This window comes from Anas acuta, chromosome 3, assembly GCF_963932015.1.
Source record: "Anas acuta chromosome 3, bAnaAcu1.1, whole genome shotgun sequence".
In the NCBI taxonomy this organism is placed as follows: domain Eukaryota; kingdom Metazoa; phylum Chordata; class Aves; order Anseriformes; family Anatidae; genus Anas; species Anas acuta.
In genome coordinates, this window is record NC_088981.1 from 87,904,374 (window position 1) to 87,928,219 (window position 23,846).

Here is a 23,846-nt window from a genome sequence, read left to right on the forward strand (position 1 = left end):
TTTTCAGAAAAATCAACTCACAACATAGCTTATTCTTTTAGAGCCACTGTGGGTAAGATTTTATTATTACTCTCTTAAAAGCCACAAAGAGGCACAAGAAACTAAGAATAAGAAGTTTTGCTAGATAATTACAGCAACCTTTGCAGAGAAAGGTTAGACCATAGAAGACAGCACATACTTACAGACGGTCCACTGGGTCCTGGTACACCAGGCAGTCCAGGAACACCTTGAAGGCCCTGAAAATTAAAAAGCCTGTTGTTTCTCCCATGTACACTTACAGCCTCAAAAACTACTTACATTTATCACATCCATCAGTATTATAACAATACCGAAGCACACTTTCATATTTTAGGAATAAAAATGATATACCTGTACTTGAGAGATTATCACTGAACAAGGTTAGAGGCAACTTACTGCTTGACTCAAACACAAAACTCATCCTTCAGCATTTTCCATTGTTAGCTTATATCCTCCAGATCTCCTGGTCTTAATTGTGCAAACAAGAACAGTCTGTATGGCTTTTCCTTACAGATTAATTTTCTATTACTAAAAAAATGTACTCAGACTTCTCAATGGTACCTCATGCTATTGACAGGGCGGAGGGGTAGACTGACAAGACTCTCATGAAGTTCATCAAGAAGTGCCAAGTATTGCACCTGGGGAGCAACAACCTCAGGTACCAGGACATGTTGGGGGCCATCCAGCTGGAAGACAGTTCCGCAAGAAAGGATCAGGGAGTCCTGGTGGACACCAAGTTGACCACAAGGCAGCAATGTGCACTTGCAGCCAAGAAAGGTAATGGTATACTTGGCTTCATTATGCAAGGTAATGCCAGCAGGTCAAGAGAGGTGATCCTTCCCCTCTACTCAGTGTCACTGAAACTGCACCTGGAGTGCTGTGTCCACTGCTGCACCCACCAGGTACAGGAGAGACCTGGAGATATTGGAAAGGGTCCAATATAGGGCCACCAAGATGATCTGGAACTGGAGCACCTCTCCTATGAGGAGAGGCTGGGAGAGCTGGGACTGTTCAGCCTGGAGAAGAATAGGCTGAAGGAATATCTTATCTATGTCTATAAATACCTTAAGTAAGGCTACAAAGAGGATGGAGCCAGGCTTTTTTCACTGGTGCCCAGTGCCAGGACAAGAGACAATGGGAAGAAACTGGAACACAGGAGTTTCCCTCTGAACACTAAGAAACACTTTATTGTGTGGTTAACTGAGCACTGGCACAGATTGCCCAGAGAGATCATGGAGTCCTTGGGAGATTATGAAGATCTCCCTACTTGGAGATCTTCAAAAGCCATCTCAACATGGTTCTGGGCAGCCTGCCAGGTGTCCCTGCTTGAGCAGTGGGGTTGGACAATATGACCTCCAGAGGTCTCTTCCCTCCTCAGAAATTCTGTGATTCTGGGATCTAAATGCAACGATGCTTTTTTGTTGTTGTTGCTTTGAGAACAAAACATGGTATTTTTCATAGTATTTATTGACCTGCTTTCCTATTTTTATTTTATTCAACCAACTGAAAACTGATAGATTCTGCTATCCACTTACTAAATATACAGGCATGTAACTTACAGCAAATACATGTAGGTTTTGAGATAAGTCTGCACATCGCTGAACTCTTTCCTCTGCCCCACCAGACTTAGTCAGATGAAATTTTGGGCATGTAACAACCATATATCTAATCTACATATAATATATATATATATAGTTTTATATATACATAATTATAAAACAAATACCAATAAATAATAGTCTATATAATGAATATATACTATATAATATAAACTATATATTATAATATATAGCATATAAATAATATACATTATATATAATATGTGTAATGAATAATAAATAAATATAAAAATAATATGAAATAAAAACAATATATATTATATTATATAATAAATACAGTATATATTATACATATATTATATGTATAAAAACAGTATATATTTAAGCTAAATGCTCTTGATTCCCTCTGTAGTCAATGAAGGCCCCACTCAACAGTGACTCATTTTATCTGAATTGGGTGCCTATCCTCTGAAAACAGGAATCACCTCAGAAAAGGCATGTTTCTCCTGTTAAATACAGTGTTACAGAAGGTATTGTGGAGTGGGTAGTGCAGAAAACCAAAGAGGTCAGGAGCCCTGAAAGAAGGGCTCTGAGCGAGGGTTTGAAGGAAAAGCTTCAGATAGAAATAAATCAAGAAAGATTTGGAGGTGGAGAGAGAAATTGATTTCCTTTTCTTTGAGGACATTGATCCACTTCTGTAGATTTTCAGCAATCCAACGGATAATGTGTTCTCTGCTCATTTTGAATTATTTTACTCTTATAGGACAGTCACCCAGAAAATTATTATGAAACCAAAGGAACATTTTCTGTAATTCTTATTGCTAATATTAGAAAAACCTTCCCCTGAAAAAAAAGGAATGCTTTAAAAAGGAAATTAATTCTAAATAAAGTAATTGTTGATCTTTTATCATGGGCTACAATAAAATTTCAGCTGCTATGAATACTGAAATCAGTTGAAGAAAATGAAACTTGAGGAACTGCCCTTTCTTTCTAGTCCAGAGAGAAAACACTAACAAACAAACCTGTACTGAAGTGCTAAGCATGGCACTGTTTTTACTACACAATATTAGATTATCATCATATGAACTGCTGACAGGATTTCATTCAAATCTTTTATCATGATGTTTCATTTGATGAAACAGTTTTGGTTTATTAATATTATGTTAGAGAGCTAAGCTTCACAGAAAAATTAAAGGGCTATCCGAAAGCATACTGACATTCATGAGTGTATCTCTATTTCTTTTGAAGAACTTCAGGCTGGGATCTGAATCTCTTCTCATTTTGATACTCACCAAATCATAAAAATCAAAGGAAATGCACTATTTTGTACTTTGTAACTTTGTAGTAATGTTACTTTGAAACTTTAAATCTTTGTAATATCTTCTATATATTTTTCTGAAAATAAATTCACTTGCACCCTCATAACATACTAATCAAAAGACATTGTTAAACACTGAAAATATCAGAGCTAAGGTACCTAACCATCTATCAAACAGCGAAAAAGCAGAGCACAGTACCCTACTGAATCAATAAAAAGAAAAATTAGAATTAACTTATTCTGGAGTTCTTTTAAAAAAATGGTTACACTTATAATCTTACCTTAATTGCCTCTAATCTCTCTTTTGATTCTCCATAGTTAAATAGTGTCAGAATTATTTTAACTTTTTTTTGTTAATGCCTCAGACTGCTAGGGCTGAATTGTAGAGATATGCTATAGGTCATGCAAATGAAGGATGTATTACTTTCTCATTACAGCTCATGTGTTTTAAAATACTATTTACTAACAAATAAGTATCAAATACTTAACTGGTATCAGTTAAGTATTTTGGGATTTCAGAGTGGTCATCAAATATTTCTTAGAAGACAACTTCTTTTACCTCCTTCAGTTGGCTACAGGCACTGAGAAAATTATTTATTTACTCAGATTCATCTGCTTAAAAGGTTTTGATTTGGTTATTTATTTATTTATTTATTTTCCCCAGAGATTACTCTTGAGCTGTTAACTGCAAATAGTTCAATCTAAAATGAAAGCAATAGCAGCTACTTTGGATTCAGCACCATAAGTCATGTGCCTTTTTTCTTCCCGTAATGACATAAAAATAACTCTAAAAATCCAGTATGTGACGCAAAATACTGTACATATTTTAAATTCAGTCTCCAAATATTTTCTGATTTCCACTTAATAGTAATTTCTGTTATTACTGTTCCCATCACAGTATTTGCCTAATGGAATATTTTTTAAAGTGCATGCTAAAGAGGAACTAACACAATGAAAGCAAATACTTTATAAAACATGAAATATTTTCTGAAAATATTTAGCATTTACCTTTTTATTGCTCTATTCTTAAAAATTAGCATTTAAATAAATTTGAGACTTTAAAATACACAAATGAGAAAAAAACTCACACAAATAAATAAAAAATGAAATATTTTCCTTAATTCAATAATAATGTTTAATCTTGTTGAAAGTTTGCAGACAAGGGCTATTTATTGTGATACACGACTATCTCAGCAGTTTTAAAGAATGTAGTATTATTCTATACACATCATTCTTAGTCTAGATCTTTATTAAGGTTCAGGTCAGAAAGTAATTCTTACAGAAAAGAATTAATTTTACCTCATCGCCCTTCTCTCCAGCAAGCCCAGGAAATCCACGTTCACCTTTGCTTCCCTATGAAAACATAACATTCAAACAAATAGTTTCTATTAGATAACAATGAATTTCATGCTATGGAGGGCATTTTATGACCCACATTTAATATATACTAGCATGAAGCCCTTACAGCAATAGTGCCTAAAATAAATAAATAAATAAATAATAAATAAATAAAAAGAGCTCTACTCTAAAAAAAAAAATAAATAACAAAATACTATCTATAAGTTTTAAAATGTGCCTCCCATTGAGATGAAAGGAAAAGACTGTTTTTAGCTAATAGGTGAAGTAGCCTAAAAGACTGATGGAGATAGTCTCATCTTATGAATACCAATGAGCTTGTCCACATGGAGAAAGTATACGAGGTATCCTTTCAAGTAATTACTTTCAAGTAATTTCAAGTAATTAGGTTCTACTATTGTAAATTTATACACAAGACTGTATGGCATTTGATCTGATTACAGTAAAGCATAACTTTGATTGACCTCAGCGAAACTTCAAGTCCCAGTGGAACTACTGAGTTAGTCCCACAGGGAACAATTTGCAAAGGCACAGAAGATCTAGTTGTTACATGCTAGAGGGATATAGGGGAAGTTTCTTTCTTCACTGCAGGATTCCTGCATGAATGAATGACTTAAAATAAGCCTATAGATGGCAATGCACAACTGGATAATTAAATGTGATCTAGGCTTAACTGACACAAGACACAAAAGAGCTATACTGGCTTGGGACTCAATTCCCAAGCTGTTTAGCTTACTTTCCAGAGAGGAATGGCGCACTAACATAGGAAGAGGACTGAACTGTGAAAATAGTTAGAGCTTTTAAGCTTCTCAGATGCTACAGGAATAGGGCTCAGACAGAGAAGTCTTTTGTTTTTAACAAGCAACAAAGCAACGTAAAGTACTGTCTTCAAAAACTTACCTTTGGCCCCTCTCTACCAGGGATGCCTGGAGGACCTCTTGTGCCAGGATCACCCTAAGGAACAGACACCAAGTGAAATGACAAATAAGCATTTTTATGACAGGGCAGAAGATTTGATCTATGCAACCACACATGTTGGTTTACCTTCCTGCCTTTATCACCATCCCTACTAGACAAGTCTGCCGTTCATTCTCATGCTCACTGATTCAGGTACACTAATTTAGTCATTTTTGCAAAAAAGATTACGTTAGTAATAGAAGCTTAGTTTTAATAGTTAAATTAATACTAAATTTTCTAACAAAATTTGGAAGAAATAAGGAAAAAAAGAAGGTATGGTATATATTATTAAAATACATTTTAAAATAAAGTAAGACAGATATAGTCTTGGTAAAATGATATCTGAATGTAGAATTTCAGTTAAATTATTTCCAGAGCTCCTTGGTGAGACCACAGAGTTGCAGCAAAAGGAAATCAAGTTTATAGGAGGTAACATATAATTAATTGATTGTTACTGGTAATTGTTATCTTTCCAACCTCAATCCATTTTATGAAATAGTGACACTATTTCTTTCAAAAAGAGATAGTACAACATTGTCAGAAATTGAAAATGAGGTGTTCTACTATTATTTTTATAACTGAAAGACGATAAATATAGACAGGATATAAGTAACTTTTTGATAATGAGGGTAGTGAGGCACTGGAACAGGCTGCCCAGAGTCGTGGCTGCCTCATCACTGGAACTGTTCAAAATGGGGTTGGACAGGGCTTTGAGCAACCCGATCTAGTGAAATATTTCCCAGCCCACAGCAAGGAGGTTGGAACTAGATGATCTTTAAGTGTCAGCCTAAGCTGACACTTAAAAATCAAGTTTCACTTGAAAGATCACTTAAAGATCAAGACACTTAAAGATCAGATTTCCCATGTAAACCATACTATGATTCTATGATTCATTCTATAACATCTGAAAATGTTTACCTTCAGTATAGCACCCATGTCTCCCACTAGTGGCAGTGCAATCTGAAATTTTAAAAGGCAACTGCAGTTAATATTTTATTCAGCACTACTGATTCTAATAGATACCTATATTTTCAAAAGTTTATATGGCTGCATAGATAGCTGATTACATACACGTTGGCTGAAATATTTTTTCTATGAAAACTCCGAATAAAAACCTGGGATTCAACATGTTTTTTTAAATGTTAAATATCACTCTTGACCCAATCTAGCAATGTAATTCTCTGTTACAGCTTGAACAAAATTGACATGACAACAGTGTAACTCCAGAACATAGTAAATTCCGTTTTCAAATAGTAATACATACAGCGTTGTTCTTGTAGCATACCAGAAACACATCATCCTTATTGGAAATTCTCACAGCCTATTCTCACCTGATTATTTTTGATGTTTTCCTTCTGTTTTCTCCTGGGCTTTGACTCTACTGTGAACTGCAGTCTGAATTGTGGAAATGCCAAAGCTAACTTCAATAAATTATCTCAGATACTGGAAATAATCCAGCTTCAGAAACATGTGCAACACATGTAGTGTTTTGTCCTGCATTTAAACATTACGAATTAATGCAAAACTCTGTTTTGCCACAGCCAAATTGCTACCAATACTAAAGCCAACCCATTTAAAGTTCAATTAATAGGCTAACACTATGCTGCAATATATCTGCATCCTCAGATTTCCAAGTGTTGTCATTAAACTTACATTTAAAGACTCTCCATAAAATCTGATCGAGCTGATTATCATCAGTTTCACTCACAAATAGACTTCAATTCCCAATGTTTATTTCCTTTTGCACTTGCTGAAGTAAAAATAGCCCTGGGCATACAATGAAATTAGACACATGTGAACCTTGGTACTGTTTTTGTTCAGTGTGTTTCAATAATTTCCACCTTCTACAAGAAAAATACAATGTAAGCACTTTTGTAGCATATCAGAACTGCTGGTTGGTAGTTGGTTGATAGCAATGAGTGTCAAACACCAGTTCAAGAGAAGCACTGTAAATAGACTCACTTCTAAGTGTAATCATGAATAGACCATTTACAGTGTCACCTTCAAAAGCATGCTGAGAAGTTTTCTAATTCCCGTATTTTAGCTGCTGTACAATTTTAAGACATAGAGCTGTACAATTTTAAGACAGGGTCCTACCATCCAGCTGCTGGTGCACACCACGTATGAGAGTAAGGCTACTGCGTTTGTGCCATGCAGTTCATCTGCTCTGCACGTGAAGCTAATCCAGTCTAACTGCACACACACTGAAGTCACAGCTACTTACACTGAATTCTGGATAAGTGTATGACATATACTGGGCTTTTAAAACTGTTAAGATGGCCTTTATTTTCCAGGCTCCTGCTTGCTACATCTTCCTTTAAATATGTTCTCTCCAAAGAGAAGAGTATTTCAAGAGAGCAAAAGGCAGTAACTCCCCTGATAGTAAGTTTTAGCATTCAGATCTGTCTGTTTAGAGGTGGCATCAGATTTTTTATTTACATTTAGTTTGCAGTGCACTGGGCCTTCCAGAATCTACTCTATTTATGGATTTTATTTTTCTTATTAAGGACTTTATTATCATCTGTCTCAAATTTCATCTTACTGACTTCAAACTGTCTCTGGATTTTAGATTTTGATTCTATCTTCAAAGAGCTAGCAATCTTTCCCAGACCAGTTATGGAGTTTGTATCTACTTGTCCAAATAAAATTAAAACACTGAAATGAACTGGGCATGGGAGAGACCTCTCTTTCTGAGTTTGACAATATCTGATAGACACTGATACCATATTTTTTTGATAAGCCTTAGCTATATGGCAGTTACTTCAAGAGAATTTTTTGCTTGGTTATAAAAACATCATGAGGATAGTCTCAAAGTTTGAAGCCAGCCAAGATACATAGCAGCACTGTTTCCCTGTCTTTCCCAAGAAAGTTAACCTTCCAGAAATGGGAAAATGATTTATTCCATGCCAGGTTCTTATCAAAATAATGCTTGCATTCTTGTATTCATATCATTCTTATCATTAGTATTTAGAATTAATTAGGAAAATAATTCATATCTTTATAGCAATAAAGCTTTTTTTCAATTGACCTATTATACTCTAGTTCCCCTCCTATTCACCTTTTATGATGTATGCTTTCTGGTCTCTTCATTCCTCAAAAGCCTCATTTTTATTAAATTATTAGATAGTAGACTTGACTCATCTTTTGAATAATTGCATTTAAAGTGCATTTTTCTTGATTTTATGTCCACTGCTAACCAAATATCATTTATATATCAATCTTCCTGACTCTATGACTTAAGTTCTATCTTCATGCTCAATGCTAGTGAGAGATCTGCTTTTATTCAATGATCTTAGTCCTTTGTGGAGCTATTGATACTGTCAAATCTCTCCTAATGCACTGTAACATTTGCTGCTGTAGTCATGACTTAAATGAGGCAAATGGTCCAGCCACATAGACAGAACTCTATCATGCAACCAGAAAAGGTTTGCTGCATTGACTGATGATAACATGGGAGCAACCTAATGGAATCACCATCCTAACCCCTGATGATCAATGACAAATGCATGCTAGCTAGTTCCCCGTCTCTTTCCGAGAAAGCGGACTATTCTTTCTGATATGAAATCTTTGTGTGACTTTGGGGTTAGTTTATTCCTTGATTTGCTCCTTGCTGTCAGTCCCCAGGTATACTTATGGACTGCTGTGCACCTGTACCACCACATGTTTAACTGCAAGCACTGTTAATTTTATTGCCTATTACATTCCTGCAGCAGCTATGGAGCATTTCTAAGCTCTTCACAGACTGTCAGTAGTCTGCAGACCACTTTGGAAATCCCTGCCTTACATGTACATTTGTGTTGCTGGACACCTGGAAATTTAAATCACTCAAAAGACATGAAGCAAGTCTCTGTATCTGAGGAATATGTATGATGGTCAGGTATTTGCAGAATTGTTTGCTTAAGCAACAAACAGACTGAGGCCACTGCCCCCGCTCAGTGAAAAGGCCAAGTTCATGTCTTGGCAAGAAACAGGTTTTGCCAAAGGACATAATACAGCTCAAATGTGAGGTTTTATTTTCCTTTGTTTTGATTTATCTCAAATAAACACTGTATCTATTAAAAAAAAAAAAACCCACAAAAAAACACTCTTTGATTAAATACCAAGTCATATTAGACCAAGAGGATCACAAGTGAGTTTAACGATCTTGGTTTTTATTATTTTTAAGCTCTATTTTTAATTTGTTTCTTCCAAACACCTACAGATTTTTATTTTGCTGATGGAATACATTCAAACAATGGCTCAGGGAATCAATAAAGCTTCGTTTGGCATCATAAAAGCCTCTGTAAGCATTTGTTTCTAAACAAAAGTTTGCTTTTGAAACCTTTTGAAAACCTCTGAAGTAGCTGTAGGGGTTCAAGACAGGAGCAGGAATAATGACTGAAGTTTTGCCATTATGCCCACTTTGTAAACATGCACATGGGACTCTCCTGACTCCCATGTAAAATACTCAGTGATATCTCAGGGTACAATTTGGCCTGAGGCATGTGTAGGCTTCATGGATCTTGTAGTTTTGGACTTCACAAAATCAGTAAAGCCATAACATTGTTAAATAGAAATCACTGCCATAATACTCAAGAGGAGATGCTAACTTCTAAAGTGTATTGAAGGATCAGGACTCATTTAGTGGCTTTTCTCCCCCTAAACCAGCCACTTAACTTTTCATTATTGTTAAAAGGAATGTATCACAAGAGACTAACTATTCTCAGAGTTTCATCAAAAATTAATATCTTCCTTCTGTGGCATAGCAAAATAAGCTTCAGAATACACTTTTTTTTTTTTTTCTCCATTCTTTTAACAAGGTCTGCACCTGAAAATTTGTATTATACAGAACTTCTTATGATACTGAGGAACACTCAGTGGTACAGTAACCTGCCAAGTTATAGCCTGGCAGAAATGCTAGTACACAAACATTCAGGTAACACTTGAGAACAGGGTGTTATCCTGCGAATGTCAATATAAGTTTAATTTATACTGCAATACTAAAATCAAGTTAAAGAATACTTGATTGAATAATCAAATTAATTTTATCTTTTGGACTTCTAGGCTTGATCTTAGCTCCTTTAAAATTTTCTCACCAAAGCAACTGTACAAGCTTTCTATGTATACATACAGGATCGCCTGGAGGGCCCGGTAGTCCTGGCTTTCCATCTCTTCCTGGGGTGCCCTAGAAACAAATTAAAAATCTGATAGCCTTAAACACTGACAAGGGACATGTTACCTTTTTTTCTGTATATATACAATTACTTACATTAATACCTGGGGTACCTGGAGTTCCTGGTAATCCTGGAGGTCCCCTGGGGCCCTAAGAGCAGGAAAAGTCATTTAGGATTTAAGAATATTTATCTTTTACTGCAAACCTATTAAAACTAAATTAACTTATATATATAAATAGAAAGATTGTATCCTACCTGAACACCTGCTGATCCAGTTGGCCCTATAGGACCCTGTAAGAAAATCTCAAATAATCAGTAGACATACTTTTTGGGATAAAGGATATAAACTTGATCAAAAAATACTGAATATGGGATACCACTTCAATTCACATTTCAGTAAAGACTTGTTTAAGGCTTGTCGTTAAATCCAGATCTAATTTTGCCCAAATCAGAGAATTCAAGATTTTGCTGAGGTGCATTTTTAAGGTCAAGTAATGGCAAATAAGAATGATCTGTGGTGAAATATGTTATTTAGGTAGGAGATTCACAAGAAACCAGAGACAGTATGTTGAATAAAAACAAATTTGAATATTCAAATATAAATTAGACAAGTTTTTAATTAAGATTTGAAAAGATGTACTTGAATAAATCATTTGTGAGGCTTATCACCTTAAATTAAAATTTGAATGTGAATCTCCAGTCCCCTTTCTCAAGCATTTTCTCTCTGTATCTGAGTTCTGTCAATAAACTGAAATGTATTGCTCAAGTATATTGGCCTGGACTGAAGAGAGATTACCCCATTCAACCACAGCAGAGCATGAGTGCTAACATCTACCATCTCTACCACCATTTTATTTATTTATTTTTTTTTACTGAATAATCTGCAGACACTACAGGTGTTATTATGTAAAGGCAGTAGAAATACAGAAAACTGGGAAACAAACTAAATAACTGAATCAGTTACTACTATATAAGATTTATTTAGCATGAATGTTAACTACAGGTTAACTGGGTTAACAACAACTTGTTTCATGTTTGAATTTAAACTTCATAGAGATGCATGAGGAAAATTGTCAAAAAACAGAACTTCACTATTTCCTGACACAGTACCTGGACACTGTAAGCTTCTCATTTATTAGCAGTAGACCTAAGCATGTAATTAGCAGTCACCATAAATGCAAAATCTTGGAACTGATGCAAAGCCTTCTACATCACTTCTTTGCCTTTTTCAGTACCATTAAAATGCCATCATCTACAGCATAGAAGATCTCTCTTCTCTTGTACCAGTGCTCAGGCTGGATTTTGCTGACAACTGCAAACAGTTGTTGCTTAGAAGCAGATGCAATTAGTTGGAAGATGTGTCAATACTATTACTGGCTTGTCAGCAAAGTAGCCATTGATTCATTTCTCCAGGCTTCTGCTTTTAAGTGAACACTACTAGATGTTTTTGGGACTGGATAAAGGGAAAAGTTTCTGAGCTGGGAACTGAGTCAGAATGGAGTTTATGGCACAGCTTTTGACTATTATTCATTTACTTGTTGCAGTTTCTCAATAATGTACAGCAAGAAGCCCAAATTCTGGGTACTGGGTACTGGGATACTTACTGGTGATCCCTGAATGCCTATTCCAGGAGGCCCCATCTCCCCAGGGGCTCCTTGTACACCAGGTAGTCCTCTTTCTCCCTAGAAGGGCACAAGGCTTTCAGTTACAACAGGTCTGAAAACATAAACTAGCCTATTATCCTGTATTTTTAGAAACAGAAATAATATATTTTTTGTACCTTTGGTCCCCGTGGACCTGGGTTTCCAGGACTACCAATAGGACCCTAAAATAATAATAAAAAAAAGAACAACCAAGAAAAACAAATTGTTTTGAAATCAAAAAGACTAGCTGAATTTTATTGCCAAAACTAGTCAGCCTTTATAAGTAAACCATGACAGATTTACATACACCTTTGCTGTCAGTATCACTGTCACTAGAACCATGTGTGGGCCTTGCACTAAAAATACGGATTTCTAGACTATATTTAAATGCACTTACAATAACTCTGTAATATGTATTTCAAGTTTGAAATTTTATCTGAAAAATTACTTGACCTTACTACTTTTATCGTGCAATGCAGATACTTTAACAATTATCCCTACAAGAAAAAAAGCCATAAAAGTCTTTTCAGATTGCAGACTTACTGGTGTTCCAGGCAGACTTAGTCCAGGAGGCCCCACCTCACCTTTTGGACCTGGATGTCCAGGCGGTCCCATAATCCCACCAGAGTCCCCCTACAAGATAAATGAATCAAACTGAAATTATCAAGATCATCATAGAATGTACCAATACTGAGAGAAAGAATAGAGAAGAAAAACAAAATGAAACAAACAAACAAACAAACAAAAAAAAAACAACAAAAAACAACACACCCAAATCTTTATAGAGCTCCGCCTTTCATAACTGCTAATTTTAAGCAAGTGAGCCTATGTGGGTATCAAAATCATGACCATGGTTTTATCAAATTTATCACATTTAATTCAACAGAGATTCAGCTCCCTGCATCTGTAAGTACTGAAAGGGTTAGGCACTGGAACAGGCTGCCCAGGGAGGTGGTGGAGTCACCATCCCTGGAAGCCTTCAAAAGACATTTAGATGTAGAGCTTAGGGATATGGTTTAGTGGGGACTGTTAGTGTTAGGTTAGAGGTTGGACTCGATGATCTTGAGGTCTCTTCCAACCTAGAAATTCTGTGATTCTGTGATACCTCAGCTTTTAAGAGATCGGAAAATCCTGTGCATTGTTCTCCTAATGTATTATTCACAGGTACCAACAAACTCCTGAAAGTGCTAGATATGTATGTATGGAAAATATATTTAAAGGCTTCAACTTTCTAACAAAAAAATAATTTTTTCAAAAAGTTACAGAAAACGAGGCACAGACCATAGAACCCCTAATAGTAACTAGCATTCTCTCAGTTTTCCATGCTGCAGTGCATCTATATTTCCTTGTCTGCAGCCCTACAAAATGCAAGTTGTCACTAAGCCCTGACAATTACTCCATTGTAGGAGCTTCAGACTCTCTCTCTGCCCCCCTCCTCTCTCTCCAGTTACCTCCCGCTAGTGCTAAAACCTTGGTCTTCACTGTATTCCTGTTCACACTTAAAATTTCTCATTTCAATGCAGGCAGCATCTCTTGCTCCACATCTCTACAATTCCTCCTGCTTACATAGGTAAATCTGTGCCTTTTATTACACTGTCCTCTTGACTTTTGCATGCTTCTGCATAATTCTCTGTGATTCTTGCTGATTCCACTATTGCCTGTTTTACAAGATAGTACTTTTTTGTCATTATTCCACCGTTATTTCTTCTGCTTTTTCGTCATCTTGCTTTTCTTCAAACTATTAATGGATTTTATTAATTTCCTTTGTGTTTCAAGATGTATAAATATCATAACACTTTACACAGCTCACAGCATGCCTGTATAGTGTCTTTTCTCCCCTTTACTACATAAAATGTATACATATGCAACTCTTGCTGATGTAGCTGAATTCCAACCAAAAGGCTGTCTACCCAGCACAATACAATGCCATAAAGAGATCCCAGACTTGGCTCAGATATGAGACAGTATAGCTGCCTTAGTGCTCTGCCAAGGTTAATAAGTCTGGCTGTGAAGCAGGATTTTACACATTAGTCTGGTTAGGGCACTATTCTGAAAATGCTATTATGTTGTCAGGACCTGAGCTGGTATTTCTGCATGACACATTTTTATTTCAAGAGCCCAACCCAACCTCTGTTGAAATAATTCTTAAGTTATGAATCTAAAGAGCAATTGGGTCGCCAAAATGGCCTGCAATATCTCCAAGGAGAAGATGGAAGTTCCCCCTTGTACATTTCTAAATTAATTCATAAAGCTGCTGGAGAAATGCACTACAGGTGGACTGAACATTTCTTTAGAAGACAGTCTAATATGCTCTAATATATCAAATTTAATTAGAAATTGTTAGAATATACCTTTTCTCCTTTAACTCCTGGATTTCCTGGTAACCCATGTTCTCCTGGTAAGCCCTGGAATTAGTAAAATAAAATATAATAATAAATATAATCATGTGTGTATATATATATACATATGTATATATATGAATGTTTTTATAGCCACTCCCTTAAAATTTATCTAAAAATTACAGATGAAAATGTACTTCGACTGGATTATTTACTATGCATTAGTTAACCCATAATGTTAAAGAGTTGATAATGCTTCTTTACTCAAATTTATGAATCATTTTACTTTAAATTAATATTAAATAATCAAGAATATCATGGATTATTTTCATATTCCATCTTTTATTTCTAGATCTTCTGATTTTTCACATTTTGATTTTAACTTCATTATCTTCCCTTGCCCTTTTTATCAAAGGATTGCTATTAATACAGAGAAATGAAATAAAAATAAAATAAATAAAAAATATTCAAATATTTGGAATGTTCAATTGATTATTGACTCTTTTACTATGCTGGAACAAATACAGAATTTTCTTCTCATAACTTTTCCATCTTATTCAGCTTGATACTACTGTATCAAGCAGTTTAACAAGAACTGCAGTTATTTCCATAATAAATAACAAAAACTGCTGAAACAAAATGGTCATATCATTTTCAGGTTGGAAATTGGGAGACATTTCTTCTCAGAAAGAGCAGTAAGGCATTGGAACTAGTTGCCCATGGAGGTGGTGGAATCACTGTCCCTGGGGGTTGGACATGGTGCTTAGGGACATGGTTTAGTGGGTGACAGTGGTTGTAGGGAGATGGTTGGACCAGATGATCTTGGAGGTCTTTTCCAAACTTAATGATTCTATCATTCTTTATCTAAGCATAATGTTTAAACACAAATGGAAAGTAACCTTTATGAGAAAAAGACAAAAAATCATATTCTTTTTATTTTTCTTAGAAGCGTAAAACATAGCTTTATGAGCATCTATATGTGATGACATTTGCATACCAGCAGTGAGGGTTTTCAATAGCTGTGTTTGCTCTTCATTGCATTCTGTCATTATACAGACAGCTACTTGTTTCAAGCAGTCTTCCAAATTAAAAGCATAAGAAAAAAAATATACCTGAAAAATAGTCTTCTTATATCAAATCATCACAAGAATATATGGAAGTTTAAATTTACTGATTATGGAGTGGGCATTGTGTCTGCACACATACACACCCTCCTCCTGGAGGATCTCCCTTTCCTCTCAGGAACCCTCCTTTTTTGACACCACTTCTTTCTGTTTCTCTCACCTCTTTGTTGTTGCTGTTCAAATAGTCTATTGTGCACAATAGGTGATCAGTTTCCAAACTGGTGGGCTTGTCTTATGTCTCTGTTAACCGGAGAACCCATTTGTGCCACTTTTGTTTAGTACAGGTTCTATCAGAATTTTAAAGCAGCTCCCAAAGTTCTGCTGAGAGCAACCTTATGCTTGAGAGCTCAGCTGATCAGTTTTTGACACTCTTACACGCACAAATACACACACACATCTTATCTGCCACCTGTTCACTATTTAAGCTATTTTTCACCTACAGCAGCCATACAATGGCTTTCAGTACTTTATGACTAGCAGCAAGTCACTGTACAATTAAATTGGAATACCAAATGACAATCATAAGAATAATCTCTTGTTCCACTTTCTGCACAAGTGTTTTAGTCATTTATTCTATTGAAAAGTAACTCAAAAATAGGGTTTTCTATTAATTTATTTCCAACTAATACATCTACTCTGATTGATGATTTAATGCTGTCCATAGTTTTAATGGAATTAGGCAGGATGAGTCTGGCTCTGAATAAGAGTTTTGCTCATAAATCTGACCTAAATGCTAAGACAATTAATATAATTGTTTATTCTGTTTCTTTTATGTGAAGTAGAACAATTCAGAATAGTTCAAAACCAGACAGAAATAATAAGGAAGACAATGTGTTTAAAATTTGGGGGTACTCTTACTTTCCCTACTTTGCTCCACACACGCTGTTCTTTGCAGTTCATGGTATAACATAATTCACACTTTGCCAGAGATTTTCAGTTTTCACCTAATCTCATAATTATCTCCACAAAAATCACTCTTACCTTACCTGTGAATCAGAATTCAAATTAGTATTATCATCCTTACATTCTTGTGCAGGTGGTAACACAAGGACAAAAAGAACATCAGCAAATCACTATCCTGAGGCACAGTCCATTACTACTCTTTGACAGCTGATTTCTATAGTACCACTCAAAAAAGGAGTACCTATGGAAACCTCTGAGGCACTGTTTCACTGGCTAAATGCTCACATGTCACACTTACAATGCTTGGTGAAATTACACAATACATACGACTTCTCCTGGCAGTCCCCTGGGCCCAACAGGTCCTGGAGGTCCTTGCAGTCCCTGTGAGATAATATAATACACGTTCAAGATAACAAGTCAAGACACCTATTGTAATTCAGTGTAAAGAGTTAGAATCTACAAAGAAATAAAAACATCCATCATTTAAAATGATCTCCTATGTGGACTAAGAAGTACAGATTTTTCTCAGTCATTCTCCCTTAATTTAGTCCAATATTTTTTTGAGACTAATATGTACAAAATATGAAGTATGTATACAAAATAAATACAAATGCAATAACTAAAGGAAAAGCAAAAACAAATGAGGTAAAACAAGGATATGTCCCCCCTCAAGGGGCAAATCAAAGTTATTTTTGAACTATGTGGTATGTGCTCTTTCTCTTTTCAGAATAGATCTCATCTGAAAGACTCTGCAGAGTACTGAAAGACTACTGAACACATTAAAAAAAAAAAAGGAATTGCAATGTAGAGAAAAGAGGATGACTTGATGCAAAATATAATGATCCTTTGGATCCCTATGAGCCTTTTCTGGAAGGTATACAGTGTGATAGTGACCTAGATTTCACAGAATCACAGAATCGTCTAGGTTGGAAAAGACCTTCAAGATCACCTAGTCCAACCTCTAACCTAACACTAACAAGTCCTCCACTAAACCATATCCCTAAGCTCTACATCTAAATGTCTTTTAAAGACCTCCAGGGATGGTGACTCCACCACTATCCTGGGCAGCCCATTCCAATGCCTCACAACCCTCTCAGTAAAGAAGTTCTTCCTAATATCCAACCTAAAACACCCCTGGAACAACTTTAGCTCATTCCCACTTGTCCTGTCACCAGGCAAGTGGGAGAACAAAACAATCCCCACCTCGCTACAGCTTCCTTTAAGGTACCTGTAGAGAGCGATAAGGTCACCCCGAGGCTCCATTTCTCCAGGCTGAACAATGCCAGCTCCCTCAGCTGCTCTTCGTAAGACTTGTTCTCCAGACCCCTCACCAGCTTCGTTGCCCTTCTCTGGACTCTCTCAAGCACCTCTGTGTCCTTCTTGTAGTGAGGGGCCCAAAACTGAACACAGTACTTGAGGTGCGGCCTCACCAGAGCCAAGTACAGGGGGACAATCACTTCCCTAGCCCTGCTGGCCACACTGCTTCTTATGCAAGCCAGGATGCTGTTGGCCTTCTTGGCCACCTGAGCACACTGCTGGCTCATATTCAGCCGACTATCAACCAATACTCCCAGGCTCTTCTCTGCCAGACAGCTTTCCAACCACTCATATCCCAGCCTGTAGCTCTGCTTGGGGTTATTGTGCCCCAGGTGCAGAACCCGGCACTTGGCCTTGTTGAACTTCATACAGTTGACCTCAGCTCATCGGTGCAGCCTATCCAGATCCTCCTGTAGAGCCTTCCTACTCTTGAGCAGATCGACATATACACCTAACTTGGTGTCATCTGCAAATTTACTGAGGGTGCACTCAATCCCTTCATCTTTATCATTGATATCTTTATCATTGATAAAAATATTGAAGAGGACTGGCCCCAGTACTGAGCCTTGGGGGATGCCACTAGTGAAATACTACAGCAATAATTATTTCAACAGCCTGTGCCAAAGAGGGATCTGAAGTCTCCAAAGAGCAGTCTAAGGAGTTGCAGAATCATTTTTAAGATGTCAGAAAGCTGTATTTTTGTGGACTTCTGTTTCTGCATTTATTCTACCTGTGATGCCTTTTTGATGATATAAGGAACTTGGGTATAATCCTTTTCCTCTTCACATTTGTAGGGGATAGCTGAAGTTGAGCTTGGTCACTGGAGCCACAAGTGCTGCTCCTGCCCACATGTAGTGGATCGCTAAATATTGCTATAGGGAACGTGAAAGGTGTTGTGTGGAGGTCACATTTTCAGAATTCCCAATTCTGTCTTTGATAAAACACAAACCATTGAGATATCCTGAAGACCAAATGGTACTTCAGTCACTTTCTTCAAAGCAAGCCAATGACTACTTTGACACTACCTGCAGTTTAAAACACAGGAACTACTAATGCACTGGCAGTGGTTACACTTTGCCTTACTAAAGGATAAAGTGGATATACTCGGTGTATTTGTAACAGCAAAATGAGTGCTTATATGCTTAAGTGACCAAATAACATTTGAGCCACTTGAGCTTTGCATAGATATTCCCTGATGAGTGATGCTGAAATCAAGAATTTTATGAACTAGAATTAAAATAGCCATGATCCATGCACAAACTTCTGACATATACTATTTGCAGTCTCTGCTCTTTAATACCAGCTAGAGTTGATAGCATTCAGAGTCCTCTTATATTATAGCAGTTACAGACTTTGTTTTATGGAATTTTAATTCCACAAAAATGCCTTTCACATACCATTGATCCTGGATTTCCAGTGAGACCAGGTGGTCCAGGGTCTCCTGTTTCACCCTAATGATAGTGTTTGAGAAAACAAACAAACAAAAAACAAAACAAACAAAAATACAGCTTTACTCTTATGTCTCACAGTACCAGCTATGTACACCAGCTGTATTTCAGTGTGTACAAGTTAAAACAATACCTTATCTCCTTTTGATCCCTCCATTCCAGTTTCTCCCTGAAAACAGCAGACATGACCATAAGAAGTATAAACTTAAAGTAAGATCAACTATTAATTTAATTTGCTACCCTAGAATGTTATATTATAGTTTGCAAACTTAGTAAATATTGAGAAAACGTAGCAGAATTTCTGATGTCTTGTGGAAACTTTGAAAGGCATTCCTCTTTCAAACAAATTTGTTTGCAGGTTTTGCTAGTGGTTTAAAGAACAATTGCTTGAAATCACATTTGCTTATGAGATTCTCTATTCTAAAATCTATTTTTCCCCAATAATTTACTACTTGTGACATAATATTAATCTCCCAAAAAACACATTATTAATGTATGCCTTATTTTGGTTATTATAATGTTTATCACAAGTGTCTAAGCAACCTTCAGTTGTGTATTAAACAACATAACTAGCTTCTGTCCAATGCCACAGGAGAGAACAATAGTTAATTAAAAAATAAGCAACACATGTAAACAGACTTTTAAAGAATGAGGGCTCTGAAAATATCCCCCCAAATAGTGAAAAATTATGTACACATAAAATGGCTATAAAAACACCACCTGCTGTTAAATGCCACACTGAGGAAAATGACACAACTACTAGAAGGGTTTAGCCCACACACAATTTTCTGAAATAAATGAAAGAGAGCAAGGACCTTCAGGGAACAAAAACTTGTGCAAACTTAGTTCAGGGACTGTAATAACTGGCCATCTATTTGCTCAATAGAAATGGTGAAGAACTGGGTACTATGCCACATCTCAGTGTTTTATTTATAACCAGATTGAATTTAATGCACATGTAAGAAGGAGACAATAAACATGTTATGCTACATAATCACTGAAACTAATGAAAGTGTACAAAGAAAAAAATTACCACATTAACACTATACAAAAATCACACAAAATAAATTATTCACATCATTAGCTCAAAATATGGCTATACTTACTGGATCTCCCTTGTCCCCTTTTTCAGAAGGCTCTCCCTATGACAACATAAAGAAGGTGATACACAGTGTTATTTCAAATGGTAAACAGTACATATGTCTGGGTTTGGTGAACAATGTTCTTCATTTTTGTTGTTTTTAAACCTATGTAGAATATAAATATATAGACTTCAAAAGTTTATGTGAAGGATACACACCTATAGACACCTATTCCCCAGTAAAAATCTGCAAAATTTAAGCTGAAGCCAGAAATAACACTGAACTACAAAAGTTTATTTACAAATTTTAATAATTTAAGGACTCCTGTTTATTCATACAGATACCAAAGATCATACATACTTTCAATTTTAAAAAGTATGAATGACATCTAATTCATGAGGTAATCTCTGAACATAAACTTATATAAACACAATTTTAGAATGGTATTCAGTAACATCTGAATGTAATTAAAGTTAAGACTTTTGGGAGTTGTTGGAACAGGGAAGTTTACTTGCACATGTAAATATTTTCTCAAGGTAGGGCTTGAGTAAAATTACTAAGGACATTCAGATCCTGACAGCTTTTCTAATGCTTAAATAATTTTTCCTGAATATACTTTCCAAGATTTGATCCATACATTCATTTGATCCACCTTCTAGCATCACACACAAGCAAATAAGTAAGGAATTAACTTACCTTTTCTCCCTTTGCGCCAGTCATTCCCACTTCTCCTTTTTGACCCTTTTAACAAAAGAAATTATATTTTAAGACTTTTATCTACTAACAAATGGAAATTAACTCCTCCTGTATTACATCTGTACTCTGTTTTTCCTGCAGTGGAATTTGCTGCTCCAAATCAATCTAAATGATGAGCAGATCTGCAGGCTTCTCAATAAAAATTGTTCTCAATCTTGTGACATCTGGTGCTTGTCCTTTTCTTCCAAGTTTAAAAGGCAGCCAACTGTCAAAAAACTATGCCACTCTTTAAACAGGGAAGGTGCCTTTAAACAATATATTGTCATATGGTTAGAATATGAACTCTGAGCAATGTTTATAGGCTCATTATAAGTATTTTTGGTATAGCAAGTTCTATCATTACAGAGAAACCGCTTTTAATGTTCCCGATTTACTATCACAATATCTTTCTGAATTTTGACTTATTTGGAGCGTTTTTCCCCTAACAGGCTGGCTATCTAACTTCACTTCTCCTCAGCCAGTGCTGTGGAAGCTACAGATAATTCTTCCTGCATTTTCCTTTTCTGGCTCTCTTTTCGAGGACAAAGACTCACTGCAGTACCTGCAGGATGGCACATGAGTTGGACACTGGACTACACCAATCAAACAGCACACATATAGAAAATCTATTCCTTCAAGGACCAGTGTAATAAATCAAATAATAGATACTATGCTAAAGGTGGCAAAGACAGGTTAGATGGGAGCTTTGAAATTTTTCAAAATTTCACACAAAATGCTTACAATTTCTCCTTTCTGGCCTTTAGGTCCAGGGGTCCCAAGTAATCCTAGTAGTCTCATATCACTCTGGGAAGAAATATCATCACAAAGAACATGTCACCATTGATTTATGGTGTAGTTACCATAACAATTCCATGTAATTTACCAGTATGTAAACTTGGAAGTCCTTATTTACTGTCAGAAAGGGATACTAAATTCCTTTGCAGTACATCTAAGTAATGTATTGCAGCAACACATTCTTTTTCATGCATTTTTATTCCATTCACAATTGCAGAACACGTACAAAAGCATAAAAGGCAAATGTCTTTGCTGAACATTGCTATGCTAATCTGTGTTTTCTTTCCTCATATCAATGCAAAGAACATATTCTTATGCACATCTTTACAGTACACTTCTCAAGTATGTTAGAAAAGAACAATAAAAATCACTATGACAAAAACACAAGCCCTTTACTTCTGAGTAGGACTAAAATAATTCTACTACAGCATTGAGACAAAAGGAGAGGGAATGAATAAGATCAACTAGTTCCTCCTATTGCTTCTCAAAGAAAACAGATTTAAGGACCATGGCTTCAGGTTGTATGCTTGCTGAGGTACTACTGAACTACATCTATTTACTCTGTACAAGGTAAAGACACACTATAGTAAAAAATAAATGTTTTCCTCTTCACAAAGCCAGGCTCAGACTACTTATGGTGAACATATTTTCTTTTAATGACAATGGAAATAGCAAGAAAAACAGTGGCCCTGAAAAATTAGCTTGAATTTGGATCAAATGAATCCAAACCCTAAAACATCTGCCATTGGGATGAATGGGAACACCAAGCAAGTCAATTCCCCTTGTCATTTTCTGGTTTCCATATCTGTAGAAAGGGGAAGTATCTTCATGATTAGAAATGGCATTTAAGTTCCTAATCTTTTTTAGAAGTTAATAACTGAATATAACTTGAATGAAATTCAGATATTTTATAAATATTAAAGTCATGAAGGATCTTCTATGGTGTTTAGGGTTTGTAATGCTATTACTAACCTGATTATTGAAATCAGCTCCAGAGCAAGAGACAGATTCTCAGTGAAGGGAACCTGAATATTGCCAAGAAGAAGCTGACTACTGCTTGACTGAGAACAACTTAGGTGTCTGCTATTAAATAAGGATTATGCTCTAAGTTTTGATTTATTCTGCGTTGTGCATCTTTTGCATATATAGAGAAAAAAAGGGTATTAGACACAATAACTGCTTCTACGCTCTGCATATTTATAGGTCATTCACTCTTTATAACAAAACGCAAGAAAAATATGCCAAGGAAAAATGTCTTAGGAAAGTAATAATGAAATATTCACAAATCAATTCATATTTCTGGAAAATTTCCAGAGCAGATTGTGATATAGCTCCAGTTACTTTGTTTTGTAGCTTCATTTTTATTTTTACATGTAGGAGAACATTTCAGATTAAATTGATCTTTATGCCCTTTCCAAAGATGTTTAGAAGCAGGGTTGACTGAAGTGACCTTATACCTAAGTTCGGTAAAATGTTAAGTAAAAAAGATGACAAAGAGAGGCCTTGAAAGCCCAAGCAAAGGATGATAACAGAGGCTAGAGAGCATATAAATATAAACCATGAGTCATCGTTTACCAGTCACCAAAGAAACATAAGCTACAGAGCAGGGCAAAAACAGTTTTTGGCATAACAAAGAGAACAAAATGAATGTATCAAATATATACAAAGCATCTCATTTACAGTGAAAGCACAAAAGACATAACAAGAAGGATTATAAAAGTAGTCGTATGCTTTGCAAGAACAGGCACAAAAGAAGAACAAAGAAGGAAGAAAGGAAAAAACACTCCGGCACCGTCTCCCACCCCATTTAGGATCAATGCCTCTACAATCCCCAGCAAGTTCCTCTCACCTTCGTTAAAGAAAGATTGATGTTTTTGGTTTGCCATTCACCACAATCTGCTGCTACAAATCAGCAAGTTTATTTATAGTGCTCTCTTTTTCTATATGCATGGGTCAAGTAAATTACACTTCTTGAAAACTCCTTACACAATACACTGATTTGATACAGAGCCAGAGAAAGATTAGTTGCAACAAATTATACAAGTACGCTGTGCAATCATGGCAACTCATTGATACCAAAGAGAAATCGGAAGTATTGC

The 23,846-nt window shown here is 35.9% G+C and overlaps 1 protein-coding gene across 14 annotated transcripts in view; it reads right to left on the reverse strand.

Annotated features, from left to right (window-relative positions):
- Nucleotides 1-23,846, reverse strand: part of COL19A1 (collagen type XIX alpha 1 chain) — a 201,009-nt gene that overhangs the window by 32,768 nt on the left and 144,395 nt on the right. For all 14 annotated transcript variants that reach the window (XM_068678250.1, XM_068678247.1, XM_068678246.1 and 11 more), the window contains 17 exons: nt 21,694-21,756; nt 20,914-20,958; nt 20,242-20,277; nt 19,269-19,304; nt 19,085-19,138; nt 16,698-16,751; nt 14,356-14,409; nt 12,548-12,637; nt 12,142-12,186; nt 11,966-12,043; nt 10,617-10,652; nt 10,457-10,510; nt 10,319-10,372; nt 6,127-6,168; nt 5,152-5,205; nt 4,195-4,248; nt 183-236 (listed from right to left, as the gene is read on the reverse strand). In XM_068678250.1, the coding sequence (XP_068534351.1) occupies nt 183-236; nt 4,195-4,248; nt 5,152-5,205; nt 6,127-6,168; nt 10,319-10,372; nt 10,457-10,510; nt 10,617-10,652; nt 11,966-12,043; nt 12,142-12,186; nt 12,548-12,637; nt 14,356-14,409; nt 16,698-16,751; nt 19,085-19,138; nt 19,269-19,304; nt 20,242-20,277; nt 20,914-20,958; nt 21,694-21,756 (903 nt within the window). The remainder of the gene's footprint in view (nt 1-182; nt 237-4,194; nt 4,249-5,151; nt 5,206-6,126; nt 6,169-10,318; nt 10,373-10,456; nt 10,511-10,616; nt 10,653-11,965; nt 12,044-12,141; nt 12,187-12,547; nt 12,638-14,355; nt 14,410-16,697; nt 16,752-19,084; nt 19,139-19,268; nt 19,305-20,241; nt 20,278-20,913; nt 20,959-21,693; nt 21,757-23,846) is intronic.